This window comes from Acipenser ruthenus, chromosome 32, assembly GCF_902713425.1.
Source record: "Acipenser ruthenus chromosome 32, fAciRut3.2 maternal haplotype, whole genome shotgun sequence".
Taxonomy (NCBI): domain Eukaryota; kingdom Metazoa; phylum Chordata; class Actinopteri; order Acipenseriformes; family Acipenseridae; genus Acipenser; species Acipenser ruthenus.
Window position 1 is genome coordinate 8223351 of NC_081220.1, and position 16146 is coordinate 8239496.

At 38.8% G+C, this 16146-nt stretch overlaps 1 non-coding gene and 1 gene segment (V, D, J or C); one reads left to right on the plus strand and one right to left on the minus strand.

Annotated features, from left to right (window-relative positions):
* Nucleotides 1-8247: 8247 nt before the first annotated feature.
* On the minus strand, nt 8248-8460 carry LOC131703300 (small nucleolar RNA U3). Its single transcript, XR_009309765.1, has one exon. It is a non-coding gene; the product is annotated as a small nucleolar RNA U3 (small nucleolar RNA).
* A 3466-nt stretch (nt 8461-11926) lies between these two features.
* Nucleotides 11927-14421, plus strand: LOC117965104 (Ig kappa chain V region K29-213-like; the record flags this gene model as incomplete). The annotated part of the segment is given in 3 exon segments: nt 11927-11966; nt 12119-12467; nt 14367-14421. Coding segments are annotated over 3 exon segments (444 nt in total), but the record flags the coding sequence as incomplete, so codon positions are not given.
* Nucleotides 14422-16146: the final 1725 nt, after the last annotated feature.

Consider the following 16146-nt stretch of genomic DNA (forward strand, 5'->3'; position numbering starts at 1 on the left):
AACAATAATAAATGGTTCATAAATGGTCACAGCATTCATATGCACTTTTTTCGGGGGTGGGAGGGCAAGATATTTACATCCGGCCCTCCACTTCAATTTGATTTCTCAAAGTGGCCCGCGGTGGAATTGAGTTTCACACCCCTGCTCTACTAGAACCCCAAACATGACATGCCTGACATAACCAGGTCCGGTAACTGACGTAACCACTGTGAAAAATGCATGGATGTGAACACAGCACAAGCTGAAGCGCTCACACAGTGAAGTGTCTGCAGAGTTTGTAATGTTTTCTTGAAAGGCATATACTCCCAGGATATTCACAGGTACTGGAGCATCAATCCTTTTGAGAACAGATGAAGCAAGGTACCACGTTACATCCTTTTGTGTCGGCCACTTCCAGCCCCCTTTGCATGGATGCAAAACACTGAGGAGCTCCTCTGGCAGGGCCGGTATGGTTTCTTCAGCTATGCCAGGGGAACACTTGCCTTCATACATAACAATGCAGTACTCATTTACTGACAATTCAATGATTTTGAATGGATACTTTGCCATAGCTGTTGCTTGATTCACAATGCCAAACACACTGACCACTTTCCAGTCAGGCTGAATTTCTTCCACAAATGGACCTACTGTGCTGAGCTCAAGTTCAGTGTTGCTAAGCATTCTAGCATAGTGAATGCTGTGCGTGTTTGGGGTTTTCTTTGGACAGTTCTGTTCCCACCTGTTTGCCCATTCATCTTGTGCCTTCTATACCACATGCTTTGTAATATAAATGATGCTCACATTTGGACATGCTTCTTTTGCCACCTTAGCAAATTCTTCTGCTGTGTTGACAACAGCATGCTTTTGCAGAATGCGCCTCCAAACTGCACGCTTTACTTTACATGCAACTCCAGCAACTGGCCCTTTGCCATGTGCTGTGGCAAAAAAGCTCCAATCAGCTTGATGCAGACTACAGTGTACATTGCTCGGCATGGTAAGGGTGGACAAGATGAATCTGTTTTTAAATTGGCTCGCAAGACCATCAGAAAATATGTGCAAGTTAGAGATGTTGGTTGAAGTTGAGGCTTCATCAAGAATAGCCCAATTGTAGCAAACAACTGCAAATGTGTCATGTTGCTGTTCATCACTGAGCACAACATAAGAAGTACTAACAGACTGAGCTGTGAGGACTGCTGGAAACAGAGGCACTCCTTCTGTGATCCAGGGAGCTCATATTATTTCAGCTTGCTTCTTTATAGGGAAATGTTCTGAGAAATCTTCCTGAAGTATAGCTTCACATTCATTTCAATTCATCTTCAGTGTCTTGATTTGGTGAAGTTGCACCTTGGCAATAAAACTGTGGCTCCGCAGAATGGTCCGCTGGGTTTGAGCTCCTCCTTGGCATCGTGTAATGTTGACTCAAGCAGTTCCTTTTTATTGTTAGCCATCTATTGGTAGTAGTGTACAATTGTATCTTCATTATCATTGCCTTGTATTACCTGATAGAACTAGCAAGGTCTTGGTATGTGTCGCACTGGCCAAGGCAGCATTTCATCTGCCAGTTGCAAAGTGACCCAATGACCAGGAGATTTCCATTGGGGATATTTTGGCAAACCTATTTCAAACCATCTAGTAGCATCTCTGTGTTCTCATGGTAACGACAGACAGGCAGGTTGAACCTGCACAGGGCGCAATGCTGCAGACTTTTTTTGATGTTCAGATTTTTACATCAGGATATTCATTCTTGAAGAGGCGGTGAGCTTCAAGATCCGTCATCAGGAGCACTTTTTTATGCATTTTTTTTGTGCATCCTCTCTTCTGATAGTGATGCAGTCTTTTCATCCAGGCAGCTGACGGGACACACAATCAATCTCATAGAATGCACAAACCTGACATTCTGTTTCACTACCTTCAGCTCATTGTGTGGAAGCGTGCTTATCTACCAGAGCCAAACCAAATTGAGTTGCCAGTTTCTTTACCACAACACTTTTCTTCCTGGGGCTCTTTGGAAGTGCCCGGTTTACTCCACTTACTGCCTTCCCTAGTGACTGAGCTGAAAAGAGAACTTTTGACGGTGAGTTTGTCAAATGATTCTCATTAAGTTGTGGTTCTGGTTCATGTCATTTTGAAAGATTTCTCCTATACTTTCTCATTGTTTCTTTGCTCTTTTGTGCTTCCCTTTTCTTCCTACCTATACTCCACTTGCATGCTTTCTGCTGCTCTCTGTTCCTTTATTTCATCCCTACTCTTTTCTATTCTCACATCCTTGCATGATATGCACGCATTCTTTCTGCTGCAGGTATTGGAAGCATTTTCTAACTTTAATCTAGATAAAAGAAAAACAGGGCTGATTCAGCCAATTAAAACACTGAATTCAATACATCTTTTAGAGGAATTTTCATGTTCTTTACTTTTTTTAAATATTCACAGTAAGTTGAGACAGCTTCTGAATGGCTTCTGAACGGCAAAGAAACTGCATCAGCTGAAAATGAGTTCAAACTTAAGAGCACTGCTTGGCAAGAAGTGGCTGCTGTGCCAGGGAAGACAATTTGCATAGAAAAGACACTTTGCATTGGCAGCACATGCTTCAGTGCTCCGGGAGTGTTTATAGCCCTGTGAGTTTAACACTTCATGATTGAGAGCTGCCCTTCATGGCAACAGAATCCAACAACAATGACTTTTATCAGCATCTTCATCTGGGCACTTGTCATCTGCACTCAGGGTAAGAATCATTTAGAAAAAAAAAATATGAAAAAATCTATTTGTTGTACAATATGTGTTAAAAATTAAAATGGGCAAAATGAAAACAAAAATTATTTAAATCCAATGTCTTTTCATAATTTAATTAAATAATTTACTATAATTGTCTATATTATTGTCTATTATTTTCAGAATCCAGTGGACAGTATACTGTGACTCAGACTCCAGCAGTGAAATCTGTTCTCCCAGGAGACACAGTCGCTCTGAGCTGTAAAGTCAGCAGCACAGTGTTCAATAACAACTACCTAGCCTGGTACCAACAGAAACCTGGAGAAGCTCCCAAACTTCTGATCTATACTACAAGTACCCTTCAGTCTGGGATCCCAACTCGCTTCAGTGGCAGTGGCACTTATATTTTAAAACAATTGAACTGTATGCATATTGAGATTGATTTATTTATGATCCACTGGACAACATATTAAAAAAGATGTCCAGCAAACAGTCCTTCATTCCTTATGTGTGCAGCAGCTCCCTGGCACACATGTCTCAACACTTATGGGCCAGTTCATTCTGAACAGGCAGATTTCTAATGCCCCTCCTAGAGAGCAGGAAAGCACTGAGAGGCTAAACATAAAACCACAGGAAGGATAATCTAACTGTACTGTGAGTCACCCAACCTTATCAAGTCCCACCTGTGTTCACAGCTCAGATCTCATAGAACTGTCTGTGACACTTATTGAAACAGAAGTGCAGCACTTAGAACACATATACAAATAGGACTAATCCACTCTTCTATTAAACTGTGAACTTAGTGTTTGATTGAATCCATCTCTGTGTATAGCCTGCAAACAGGCATCAGTGTCCTGCCAAGCTGCACACACTGCCATCATTCACACTGACCACAAGAGGGAGCCAGAGCACCACTGCTGTCCAGAATGTAAAACACAGTAATAAGACAATTGAAATAGGCAGCAGTTACCTCCCAGTCAGCCCAGTTCTCCCATTGTTAACACAAGGCTCCTCACACCAGTCATCAAACACTACAGTGTGACTAGACCCCTAAATAAATATATAGTGACATAAAGAAATACATTCACAGGCACGTAGTTATTCATTCATTTATTTTTATTTTGATGTAGAATGTCCTCCATACAAAGGGAGTAGCCATACAATATTAAGTTCTCAATGTACCACTGTGACAGGATGGGCGTAGTGTGGTGTAAAATAATAGACCCCAGTCCTCTATTCAATTAAGCTCCTTGGTTTTTTTTCTTTTCAATTAGAATACCAAAACGGACTCAAAACCATAGGGAAAATAAACAATAAGGAAGCCGGGGTACACAACAATGTGTAACCCGACAAAATAAAGAGAGACAGGGTTGCAGTCCCAAAATAAACAAACAACAAAAACAATCCGTCTTCCCTTTTGTAATCCGGGAATGGGAAAAACAAAGGGGTGGTCCCGGAGTGTCCCGTTAGTGCTCTAAAAAATACAAGAAGTAGAAGGGTTAGCAAGTAAATCCACAATCGCAAAAACGACCCGTCTTCCAATTCCCGTCTCTCTCTCTCTCTCTCTCTCTCTCTCTCTCTCTCTCTCTCTCTCTCTCTCTCTCTCTCTCTCTCTCTCTCTCTCTCTCTCTCTCTCTCTCTCTCTCTCTCTCTCTCTCTCTCTCTCTCTCTCTCTCTCTCTCTCTCTCTCTCTCTCTCTCTCTCTCTCTCTCTCTCTCTCTCTCTCTCTCTCACAGTACCTTGCCAGAAGGAACAGAACCCCGGGCCACGCCCCCTTTTGTACGCCCCGTCCCGTCCCCATTGGTCAACGAGGGCAACCGTGGTCAGCCAATGCGTGATTGCCACCACGCTTCCCGACCGGGTCTGTGACGTTGCGCACCGCGGCTCCGCCTGCTCCTCCTCCCCAGCGTCCTCACCGGTCGGGAGGGAAATCTAAAACAAGAATTCACTCTCTCTTTGTCAAGACCACATACACCGCTGTTATTCCACAGGTCGAGACAGAATGCACCACTGCATTTAAAAACAAAGTACAATTAAATCAAATATACTATATATTAAAAAGAAATAACACACAACAGGAAATGTACCACACTGTGCAGACTTCGCCTTTACCGCCCCCTGCTGGCCTTGTTAACGATGACTGCTGATGATGAGGGTGACGCTGCCATTGTTTTACCTCACGCTGTACAGAGGACGTGTCGTCCATTACCGTGGCAGCTGATTGAACTGCTTTTGACTCCAAGAGAAAGTCTCACAGCAAGGAGCTCTAGAATCTCACATGGAGTGTCTTCCTTATGTGGAGACAGTGGACACATGGTGTAAGCACAGCTGGGCGACTTTCAAATGAGAAATACAATTGCAGCGATCCGTCACACCAGAACCGTGTATATAATAACTAATTTATGAATGTATTAATTACAAAATGTATTCATTAATGTATGTATGTATTTATTTATAATTTTCACATGGAACATCCTTGCTCATAATTGTCTAACACCCCCTGTTCTGTGTGTGTTAAGCTGGGTCCACACCTGAACCATCAGTTGCACAACGTATTTTCATTCAGCTGAGTGGCTTATGCCTCGTTTCCACTGTCGGCCGCATGTTTCCACTGCAGGCCACAGAGGCCCTGGCTGGCCGTGGCCTGCCTTCCTGCCTCCCTTTGCTTTGTTGTACCTGACTTGGCCAGACAGCAGACACAGGAAGTTCGTCATCACAGAGCTGGGAGCGTGCGTTTGTAGCCATGGAAACAGAACCATTTAACCCTTTCCAATGGCTGCCGTTTGCAGTGTGTGGGAAAACAAAGAAACTACATTTTTGTTTTCAGAGTGGGCTGACTCAGAAATTCAAAAACAGTTAATGGGTGCTGTTCGAAATATTCGAGTTTTTATAAAAAAAATAACGGGTTCTCATGAACTCCACAACAATGCCGGGACAAAATTAAATAAATAAAAAACTGCATGCTGTGTACAGGAACATTAAAGACAGCAATAATCGGAGCGGGAACAGTCCTCAAACATTTCCGTTCTGTGAAGAAATGGACAGTGTTTTGTGGTGCCGGCCAGTGAATGAGCTGAATGGTGTTGTCAATAGCATAGTAGCTTTCTGGAGATGGCACGATGCAGCAGCATTGCAGTACAATGTGTACAGGTATATATTACTCGAGCTACATTCCTTTCGCTTGTCCTGCGAAACAATTGTAACTATTCCCCCACAGTCTGATAATGCGTTTTTCAAATGTTGATACAGTAGCGCTTGTTAAGCACCTACACCAGGGCTCAGCAACCTTTTAGTGCAAAAGAGCCAAACGGAATGAAATCTTTGAGCAAACGGTCCGCAAAGAGCCAATCGTACAATTAAAAAAAAAACACATAAACGTAAATTCTGTTGACTGGGCCGGCCAGCAGTGTAAACGAGGTATTACATGTGGATGTCCGTGCAGACAGCTGCTTGAAGTTGAGCCGGGCTCTGCTTTCCAAGCAACCTACTGAGCGACTTCTGTAGACATACAGATCACGTGGCAATTCAAGAACTCTGATTGGTTCTTATAATGCTGACTGCATGGCTTGCATAACCAATCATAAAGAAGCGCTCATTTAAAACATAGCGGTAATATTAAAAGATTTCATTCAGCTTTAGGGAATATATGGAATTTAAAATAACAACAGTTTAGCAAGGCGAGGGTTGTGTGCGTCTTTCCATGTATATATAGACTATTGCTTATTCTGTTATTCTCACAGATCGGTATAACGATATCAGTTACTATGAAAGACACTAAACCTTGAGCACGCCTGATCTCAGAAGGGCAGACCTGTTTAATACTTGGATAGAAGACTGCCTGGGAACACAAGGTGCTGTAAGTTTTTCTTTCGGCAGGGGGCGCTATTTCTCCACATATTTCTAATACTGAAATATCCTGGTAGCTCCTGGTAGCTCATCAATTTTGCTTTTATTTTAAACTCGGATCACTGGATTCAGAGTCCAGAGTGCTAACCATTACACCATGGAACCACCCATACAGGTCCCCCATTGCTGGGACTCTCGTCAATTTTGCTTTTATTTGAAACGGTTTCAATGTATTATGTCTGCAGCTATCCTATGGAACAGGTGCTGAAACCACATCCATTCATCTTCCAGGGACAGGTTTCCTGTGAAACTGCAAGCAAATGTGCATAATCAGGCTCTTAAGAACAGGTTAGAGGCTTCTATACCTGTCCTGTTCTGTGAAAAACAAGGAGTGTTCCACACTCTGGAGTCTACTGGAAAAGGAGTGCATGTATTAAAACAATCTGGAAGCAAATGGTTTAACCTGTTGGGGTGACTAAACTTTTATTAGGTCATTGAATCACACAAAGTGGCTCAAAGGACACTATAAATCAATAAGAGTCTCTAAACCAATTAAAACGCTGAATTCATAAAGATGCCAATACATCTTTTAGGGGAATTTTTCTGATCTTTACTCTTTGAAAATATTCACGGTAAGTTGAGTCAGTCAAGCCTGTCTCTCATGGCATGAGAATATCTCTCTACAACCTTAAAATGAGAAAAAAACAAGTAAATACAAAGTATTTACATAAATCTTGCAACCAAAATTCCCCAGATATTTCCTTTATGATATCTTGGAGAGGGCTATAAAAAGAGAAAGGATCAAAACTCACCCTCTTTTCATGCACATCTCTGGTCCCCGGAGAGATCTTAATAAATTCCAGTTGCTCAATATACCAAGATCACTGGATAAAAGTAAGTTTTTAGTCGATTTATGATATATATATATATATATATATATATATATATATATATATATATATATATATATATATATATATATATATATATAATCCATGTGATTTCCACAATGTGATGGTTTATCTTATTTTGCCTAGAATAATGTTAAATATAAAATATTATAAAGATAAAGTAGTATACAGTTTGAACACATTAGAAGATGTTCAAGGACGCACATTTTAATGACTAGTCAACCAGCTAAAAACATTATTTGATTTTCCTGTCTTTATTTTTAACAAAGACAATAACGTTTGCAGACAGCATGTTAGTGTTCTGTTCAGCGAGAAGTACTGAATAACTGTTTGCACTGTTCCATGTTTGTTTTCAGCTCATTGAAAGATGATATTCTACAATGACATTTATCCATTTTACCCTCAACAAAGGTGGCTGAGGCTGCTTCTTCAGCCTCAGCCAGCTCATAATCATGCTGGTGTTTTTAATCCTTGCTTGCAGTTTCCTTGTTATACTAACAGTCATTTCTAATATGAAAATACTGTTTCCAGCTAAACCGCCACATGCACCAAAATGTGAGTGTAACAGATTATTGTGTTCCAGTTTCGGACTGCAAATGTATGTAATGAACTTCTCTTCCACTAGGCGTCGCTTAAAACACAAGAATACACTGTTATTTAATATTAATAACCCTCTTTCCAAACAATACACTAAATAATATATCCTTATCTTTATGAAACTTTCTTTTGTAAGACATATCACAATGCTAACAAATACAAAACGCTTTCTTTTCTTTTAGTTGTCATTTATAAAACGTCACGAACCACTCAGACTGTGTTTTCTTCCTCCACACTCAAAAGAGAGCGGAACGGTCATCAATGAACAAGAACAACTACAGTGAAGTAGTATTCAAGACCCGCTTCGCGCTCAGAAGAAAACACTGTAACTCCTCATCATGGTTAGCGAGACCAGACACTTTAGAAACACATTTCACTAAAAACAAACTATAGAAATGATCCCTGAAAGTATAGTCTTAATAAATATGTGGGTAAAACAACTTCCCTACTCCCGGCATGTATCACTGCAGTGACGGTGTATGATTCAGTTTCCTTTCTAGTATAACACTTGTTCATAGTAATGTTAATACTTGCCAATGCGTTTCAAACACAAAATTCACATAATGAAATAACCACTCAATTAAAGTATAATGTAAAAAAGAGAAGTTAAGTAATACCCAGGGTGCACCTATCTATGAATAATTTAAAGAAACAACCAATCACCAATCTCTCTAGCCGGGGGAGGATTCAGTCCCCGCCCACCTGCATAGTATTCAGGAGGAGGAAGGCTCTGGTCATTTCAAGGGTTTTGCTGCAAATGTGTTTCTTACCCTTTAAGTGCCATTGTCCTAATCTGAGGCTACTTTGTCATTTTTGGCGCATTTTTTTAACTGGCATCTTATTTAAATGTTATTTTAACTCTATTGTTATGATAACTTACTCTAATTGTGTTAACCATAACAGTTAAATCTAGATGTAACGTATCAGATTACATAAACACACCTTGTATTCAGTTTTTTTTTTCAAAAAATAAATCTATTGGTCCTCTATGGGTAGAGGCCGATAAGCTGCATACCTGCCGTTTCTACACATTAATATTTATGGAATACACACACTAAATTGAAATGTAATAACACAAAGACTTGCCTTCAGTTAATATTTTAGAAAAATCTACTTTGTTAACAGAAGTACAACAAGCTAGCAGAGAATGGTTTCGATCCATCGACTTCTGGGTTATGGGCCCAGCACACTTCCGCTGCGCCACTCTGCTACAGCTGCCTCAGAACTGAATTACCAAGCAACAGGAAAAAAAAAACTGAACATCGTTTTAACCAGTCACACGGCAGTGGCCGGGCCGAACCATGGAAACGTTACAAATCAAAGATGATCCATTTTCTTTTCTCCCAAATATGTTATGCAAAGTATGCAACTTTTATTTATGTTGCTTTTGTTGGTAAATTAATACAATACATTTTTGCATTCTGCCACGTCATTAGACGAGCAAAGCCCCTTTGTGCCAGTGCGCATTCAGAGGAGACTCGCTGAGAGAATCCGTCTTCTGTGTCAATCAGTACTGCCAGCTTTCCCACGTTGGCGGTATGTTGGTCATCATAGCTGCTTTCCAAGTAATTGATCCGAGACGATTCCCAACCAGTACACCTGTGTTTATGCCCACGTTTCAAATAATTAACATTATAAAAGCAAATCGCATTGTTTTATGTTTTCTAGATGAGAATCAAACACACTTCCGACAACTTCATAGCCCTGCTGGCTACGAACATGTATTGAGTCGGCTGTTTCCTATGACCCTGGTGATACCGAGTGTTTTCCTAGTATCGTCAGCATTAACATTTTTGGGATGCTTGCTGTGCACTCTAGCATTGCATAACAAGCATGTACTATGCTAGGACTTTGTGGCGCAGTAGCGAGTTCAAATCACGTCGTGGTCAATATCTGCTTTGTTTCTATTCCACACTACTTCATTTTTTAAAGTGTTTGGATTTGAATGTTTCCGGACATTTATTTATAAAATTTAGCCTACACAACATATTGATTGTATAGCGATCAAACCGAGATTTATTGTGTTGTGATTGTTATGTTTCATTTGATACTGCACAATAAATTAAAGTGACAGAATATCCTGACTCCCTAATTCCCTGGATTTTATGTTTCAAATCCCGGGATTTCTGTATTAGAAAAAGGTCCGGGAATCTGAGACTAGATTCCATAATTATTATGCATAGATGACCTTTGTTTATAGATAAAAACATGATACAGCTAGCTGTTTTTCTTTTAAATATTTTCTCTTACTCTGTTGTTGATCTTATTTATTTGTTGGTTAGTGTTAGATACACATGCTGAAGGGCTTCAATCTTCTCTTTTATCCTTCCTCTCCTCCCTGAGCCTCTCCCAGGGAGTGAGTCAGAGGGTGCTGTCCGGTGCTGAACCTCCAGCAGACCAACAGAAAATGGGCAGAAGCTCTGAGCTTCTCCCAGAGGCCAGGCTGGGAACGTCACTGATCTCCGCCTCACTCTAAACTCATTAAAGAACCAGAGGCACGAAGGGCTGGAGACAGTGCTGTGTATCAACTGAGACAGTGACTTTACTGAAGAATTACACAATTAGATGTAGTTTTCCAGAAAGCTTTTGACAAAGTCTGTCATAAAAGATTAATTCTCAAACTGAACGCAGTAGGGATTCAAGGAAATGCATGCACATGGATTAGGGAGTGGTTAACATATAGAAAACAGAAAGTACTGATTAGAGGATTATCCTCAAAATGGAGCGAGGTAATGTGGAGGTGGAATTTATATCTAACATTTAATGCTTAATCAGCAGGGAGCATTTGCCTTCATAATCTGCTTAGTTACAGTAATTTTGTATCTAAATGACTATGACCCATGATGTTTGTGTATAAATATATGTGTTTTTATTAATTAAGTATTTGCTTATAAGTTTTCATTTTATTATTGCTTCGGCTCAGAACTCGGGGCGCAGTTCCGCTTCAATGTGTCTGTAAGATGTGTTTATACTTCTGCAAAATCATGGCATGCTCCGGCAGCAAAAGGAAAGACAACAGAAACTAGAACAGAGAACAAGGCCTAAACAGCACGAATACGTGCAGGAATGAACATACACTGACAGTACTGGGTAACAACGACAAAAACTATGAAAAACAACTCCTTTTAAGGAAAGTCTCTGTTCATCCTATATGACGTCAATGTACGTATAAATCTCATGAGAATATCTCTCTACAACCTTAAAATGAGAAAACACCAAACAGCACAAACTCACTACACTCTGTGACCACAAGAGGGAGAGAGAGAGTAATAAAATGATGCTCTTTAATCCAGAGCAGTGGTTCTTAACCTGGGGTCCTCAGAGACAGTCTAGGGGGACCACAGGAAAAAACTGGGAACTTTTCACTCAACAGTAGCAATGTGCAAAATCAAAATGTTTGCTGCTTCAATGGATTTGCTTTCCCAAAGTTTATGATGGATCTGTTAACCTGCAGGTCTGATTTTAATATTGTACAATTAATAATTACTTATACTGTGTAAGAAAGCTATATAAATCACAGCTGTGGCTAAGATGAATTGTTTGCGAGAAGGGAGAAGAGAGAGAAAAAGCTTTGTTTGTACAAACTCAACACAAAGACAACTATAAGCTATTTGTTTTTCTTTTGGCCTGCAAGAGAAAACTTTTTTAGTTATTTTTTAGAATGGCAAAGAAACTGCATCAGCTGAAAATGAGTTCAAACTTAAGAGCACTGCTTGGCAAGAAGTGGCTGCTGTGCCAGGGAAGACAATTTGCATAGAAAAGACACTTTGCATTGGCAGCACATGCTTCAGTGCTCTGGGAGTGTTTATAGCCCTGTGAGTTTAACACTTCATGATTGAGAGCTGCCCTTCATGGCAACAGAATCCACAACAACAATGACTTTTATCAGCATCTTCATCTGGGCACTTGTCATCTGCACTCAGGGTAAGAATCATTTAGAAAAACACTTAAAAAAAATCTGTTTGTTGGATAATTTACAAAAGTGTCAAAAAGAAAAGAAAAAGTCTTGCCTTTTAATGTGTTTTCATAATTAATTCAATCATTAATTTAATTTTCTATATTATCTATATTTTCAGAATCCAGTGGACAGTATACTGTGACTCAGACTCTAGCAGTGAAATCTGTTCTCCCAGGAGAAACAGTCGCTCTGAGCTGTAAAGTCAGCAGCGCCGTGTACAGCAATAGTTATGGCAACTACCTAGCTTGGTACCAACAGAAACCTACAGAAGCTCCCAAACTCCTGATCTATGTGGCAAGTACCCTTCAGTCTGGGATCCCAACTCGTTTCAGTGGCAGTGGATCTGGGACTGACTTCACCTTGACCATCAGTGGAGTCCAGGCTGAAGATGCAGGAGATTACTACTGTCAGAGTTTCCACTACCCCAGCAGTAGCTGGGTGTTCACACAGTGCTACACACCCGTACAAAAACCTCCCTCAGCAGGACTGCAGGTGAAATTGTTCATTTTCTGATATTTATATACAAGCTGAAAATAAAGTATAAGTATAAGAAAAAAAAGTAAACCAAACATTTTACTTCTCTTTCAGTAAATGTATATATATATATATATATATATATATATATATATATATATATATATATATATATATATATATATATATATATATGAATAAATTGCATATTTAACTTCAAATTGTATTATTTCCTTTTTTTTTCATTTTACTCTTTTAATGATTCCACTTCATCAGCAACACATTCTATATACAAACAGAATGATGTTTATTTTTTTAAAGCAATTGAACTGTATGCATATTGAGATTGATTTATTTATGATCCACTGGACAACATATTAAAAAAGAAGTACAGCAAACAGCAAAGCCCATTATTGCAGTGATGTGTAGTTACACTTTCTGTCTCTGTGGAGTCCAGCTGGATATTTCTCATTGTGTCAATCTGATGTGTTTAAATGTATTTTCAAAACTAATATGAAATAAATGAATAACATTGAACTTTAACATATCTTTTATGAAAATCAAGACACAAATTACTGTTACTTACAATGAACAAACCATGTCTTCTTTTGAAATAGAATTTTACACGTTATTCTTAGTTACTGAAAAAGATATGAATACTCTATTGATATACCTCAGATTATAACTTATTACAATAAAAAAAAACAATGTATCTAAATTGAAATACAAATAAATAAATGAGGTATTAATAAATTCCTAAGTGAATTCTTATTTTTTATTAAGGAGCAGCACATCAGTGTTATTGAAGGCAGTTCATTCTTCATTGTCTTGCCTCCTGTGTCATCCTTGTTACCCACCTGGTCTCCTTCATTCCTTATGTGTGCAGCAGCTCCCTGGCACACATGTCTCAACACTTATGGGCCAGTTCATTCTGAACAGGCAGATTTCTAATGCCCCTCCTAGAGAGCAGGAAAGCACTGAGAGGCTAAACATAAAACTACAGGAAGGATAATCTAACTGTACTGTGAGTCACCCAACCCTATCAAGTCCCACCTGTGTTCACAGCTCAGATCTCATAGAACTGTCTGTGACACTTATTGAAACAGAAGTGCAGCGCTTAACACATATACAAATAGAACTAATCCACTCTTCTATTAAACTGTGAACTTAATGTTTGATTGAATCCCTCTCTGTGTTTGTATAGCCTGGAAACAGGCATCAGTGCCCTGCCAAGCTGCACACACTGCCATCATTCACACTGACCACAAGAGGGAGCCAGAGCACCACTGCTGTCCATAATGTAATAACAGTATAGTAATAAGACAATTGAAATAGGCAGCAGTTATCGTACCATGGTAAAATAAATAGTACCATATAGTACCGTGGTGTAGTGTTGCATTATACTGTAGATACCAGGATACTTCTTAGAAATAAAAAGTACAATCGTATTATCATGGTGGTACTGCATTATAGTACCATAATAGAGCATTGTACATTGATAGTATCGGATACATTGTGTTTTTCTATCATTTGTTTTTAATTATGTATCCATGAACGTTATAGTACTGTATTTAACTTCAGGTTTTTAAGTCTAATTTATTTTCATTGAAAAATGATCTTGTTTTGAAAGCAATACTTAAAAAACGTGAACATGGATACTCCATGCTTTTTAAAAAAATAATCTATTTTTTTTCAACAATAAGTCCCTTTTGCCATTGTATAGTAGTGTTTATTTGTTTTCACCCAGTGAACCCCTTTTTGATTTCTTGTTGTTTTGTGTAGAAACCTTTTATTTGGCCATTGTGACTATTTTGTGTTTAGGCTATTTGTTTAATTGAAGTCTTTTGTTTAACTGCAACCTTGCTATTCTGTCACAAATGCTCTTTTTTCAGGTTCAGATGGAACCCTTGTTTAGAAGAAAGGCTGATGGCAGCTCAATCTGACTGATACAAAGTAATCCATAAACTGGTATCGCCCCAGAAGGTTCAACCATGTAAGTTCGAATTTGAATCAATGCTTATAAAAATAATAATCTTCACATTATGACTACTTTATAGGTCTCCCTTTCAGTGCTAATTTCATTATCTATTACAATGCATTTTTATAACTGATGGTGTGATTTGAACTTGGGTGCTATATAATGAATGTTCTAGTATACACATATCAAATACTGGCATTATTATATTTGGAGGAAAACAGTCAGTTGATATAAATGATATGTGGTCCAGTTACCATACCAGGAACCTATTGCTGTTGTTTTTCAGCTCTGATGACTGGTGCTGAACTGAGCAACCAAGAACACCAGAAAAATCGTACCTTCTTACACTGGACCATGCAAATACACAGGTACAGTGAACTTGATAAAGGATTGTCAGTATTACCATTAAAAATGTAGGAATAAAGCTTCTAAATTATTAGCGCAATTTTCTCTGAAATTCCACACAAGGAGCTGGTAGCAGTGTTTGATTTTTATAATCTTTCATAAATAATTATAACGTAGAGGGATTTCTAAATTACAAATACACAATTTATTTATTTTTTTGCAGGGGAACTAATTGGTGTGGAGTATTTGTACAATCAGTTCTCCATGACGACGGTGCCATGATTGAGAGGTTGGAGGCTGGCTCTGATCTGTCTATTGAATGGGAGGAAGATGAGGGATTTCCTGACACCGAAGGGTTTCAGGATCTAACAGTTCCAACACTAGACAGAGAACCTTCCTGCAGCTGTTTCAGTCCAATTGCTCGTATCAAGCTGCAATGTAGCCTATGAGAATCGCGAGCACAATTCAAGGGGAATTAGCTCAAATGGTAGAGTGCTCACTTAACATGTGAGAAATAGCAGAATCGATTACTTAATTCTCCAAATAATTTTAATATATGTGCGTATTTAGTCCCAACGCATTATGGAGATACATACAGTGTGACAATTCTTTGTAACAGAGACAACCGCCCTACATGTGTATTTTAAAGCACAGTCTCCTAATTTGTAATATCCCGCAGACTGAAAAACTGCAGTGCGCCCTCCATCGTATGCCTTCCGAGAAGCACAAAGGGAGATTTTTTTTTTTTTTTTTAACAATTGAAGAGTTTTTGTTAAATGAGAATATTTTGAAGAGTTTGTGTTAATTGAAAGTTTGAAGTTTGCTTTCATTTGTAATGTGTTTGTAATGAAATATCAATTTTTGTGTTTTTACCAATCATTGTACTGTATACTAGCTACTGTTGCATGTCCATGATTTTGCTACTTAGCTTCCCATATGGTCTAGCGGTTAGGATTCCTGGTTTTCACCCAGGCGGCCCGGTATGGGAACGTCTTTGTTATTGTTATTTTGTTACAGAACTGTGGTCATACACATATATAAACACACACACACACACACACACACACACACACACACACACACACACACACACACACACACACACACATATATATATATATATATATATATATATATATATATATATATATATATATTATACAAAAATATATTTACAGAATGATGCAAATGTATTTGACTCTATTCACATCCCCTCACATTTTTAAAATCCTCCACAGGTTGGATTGGATACTGTATAAATGCAGAACCAATCGTTCCAGATGGAAGAGACCATTCATTTTTAAATATATGTAATTCGATTTTTCATTTGATATTATTTGTATTGAGGC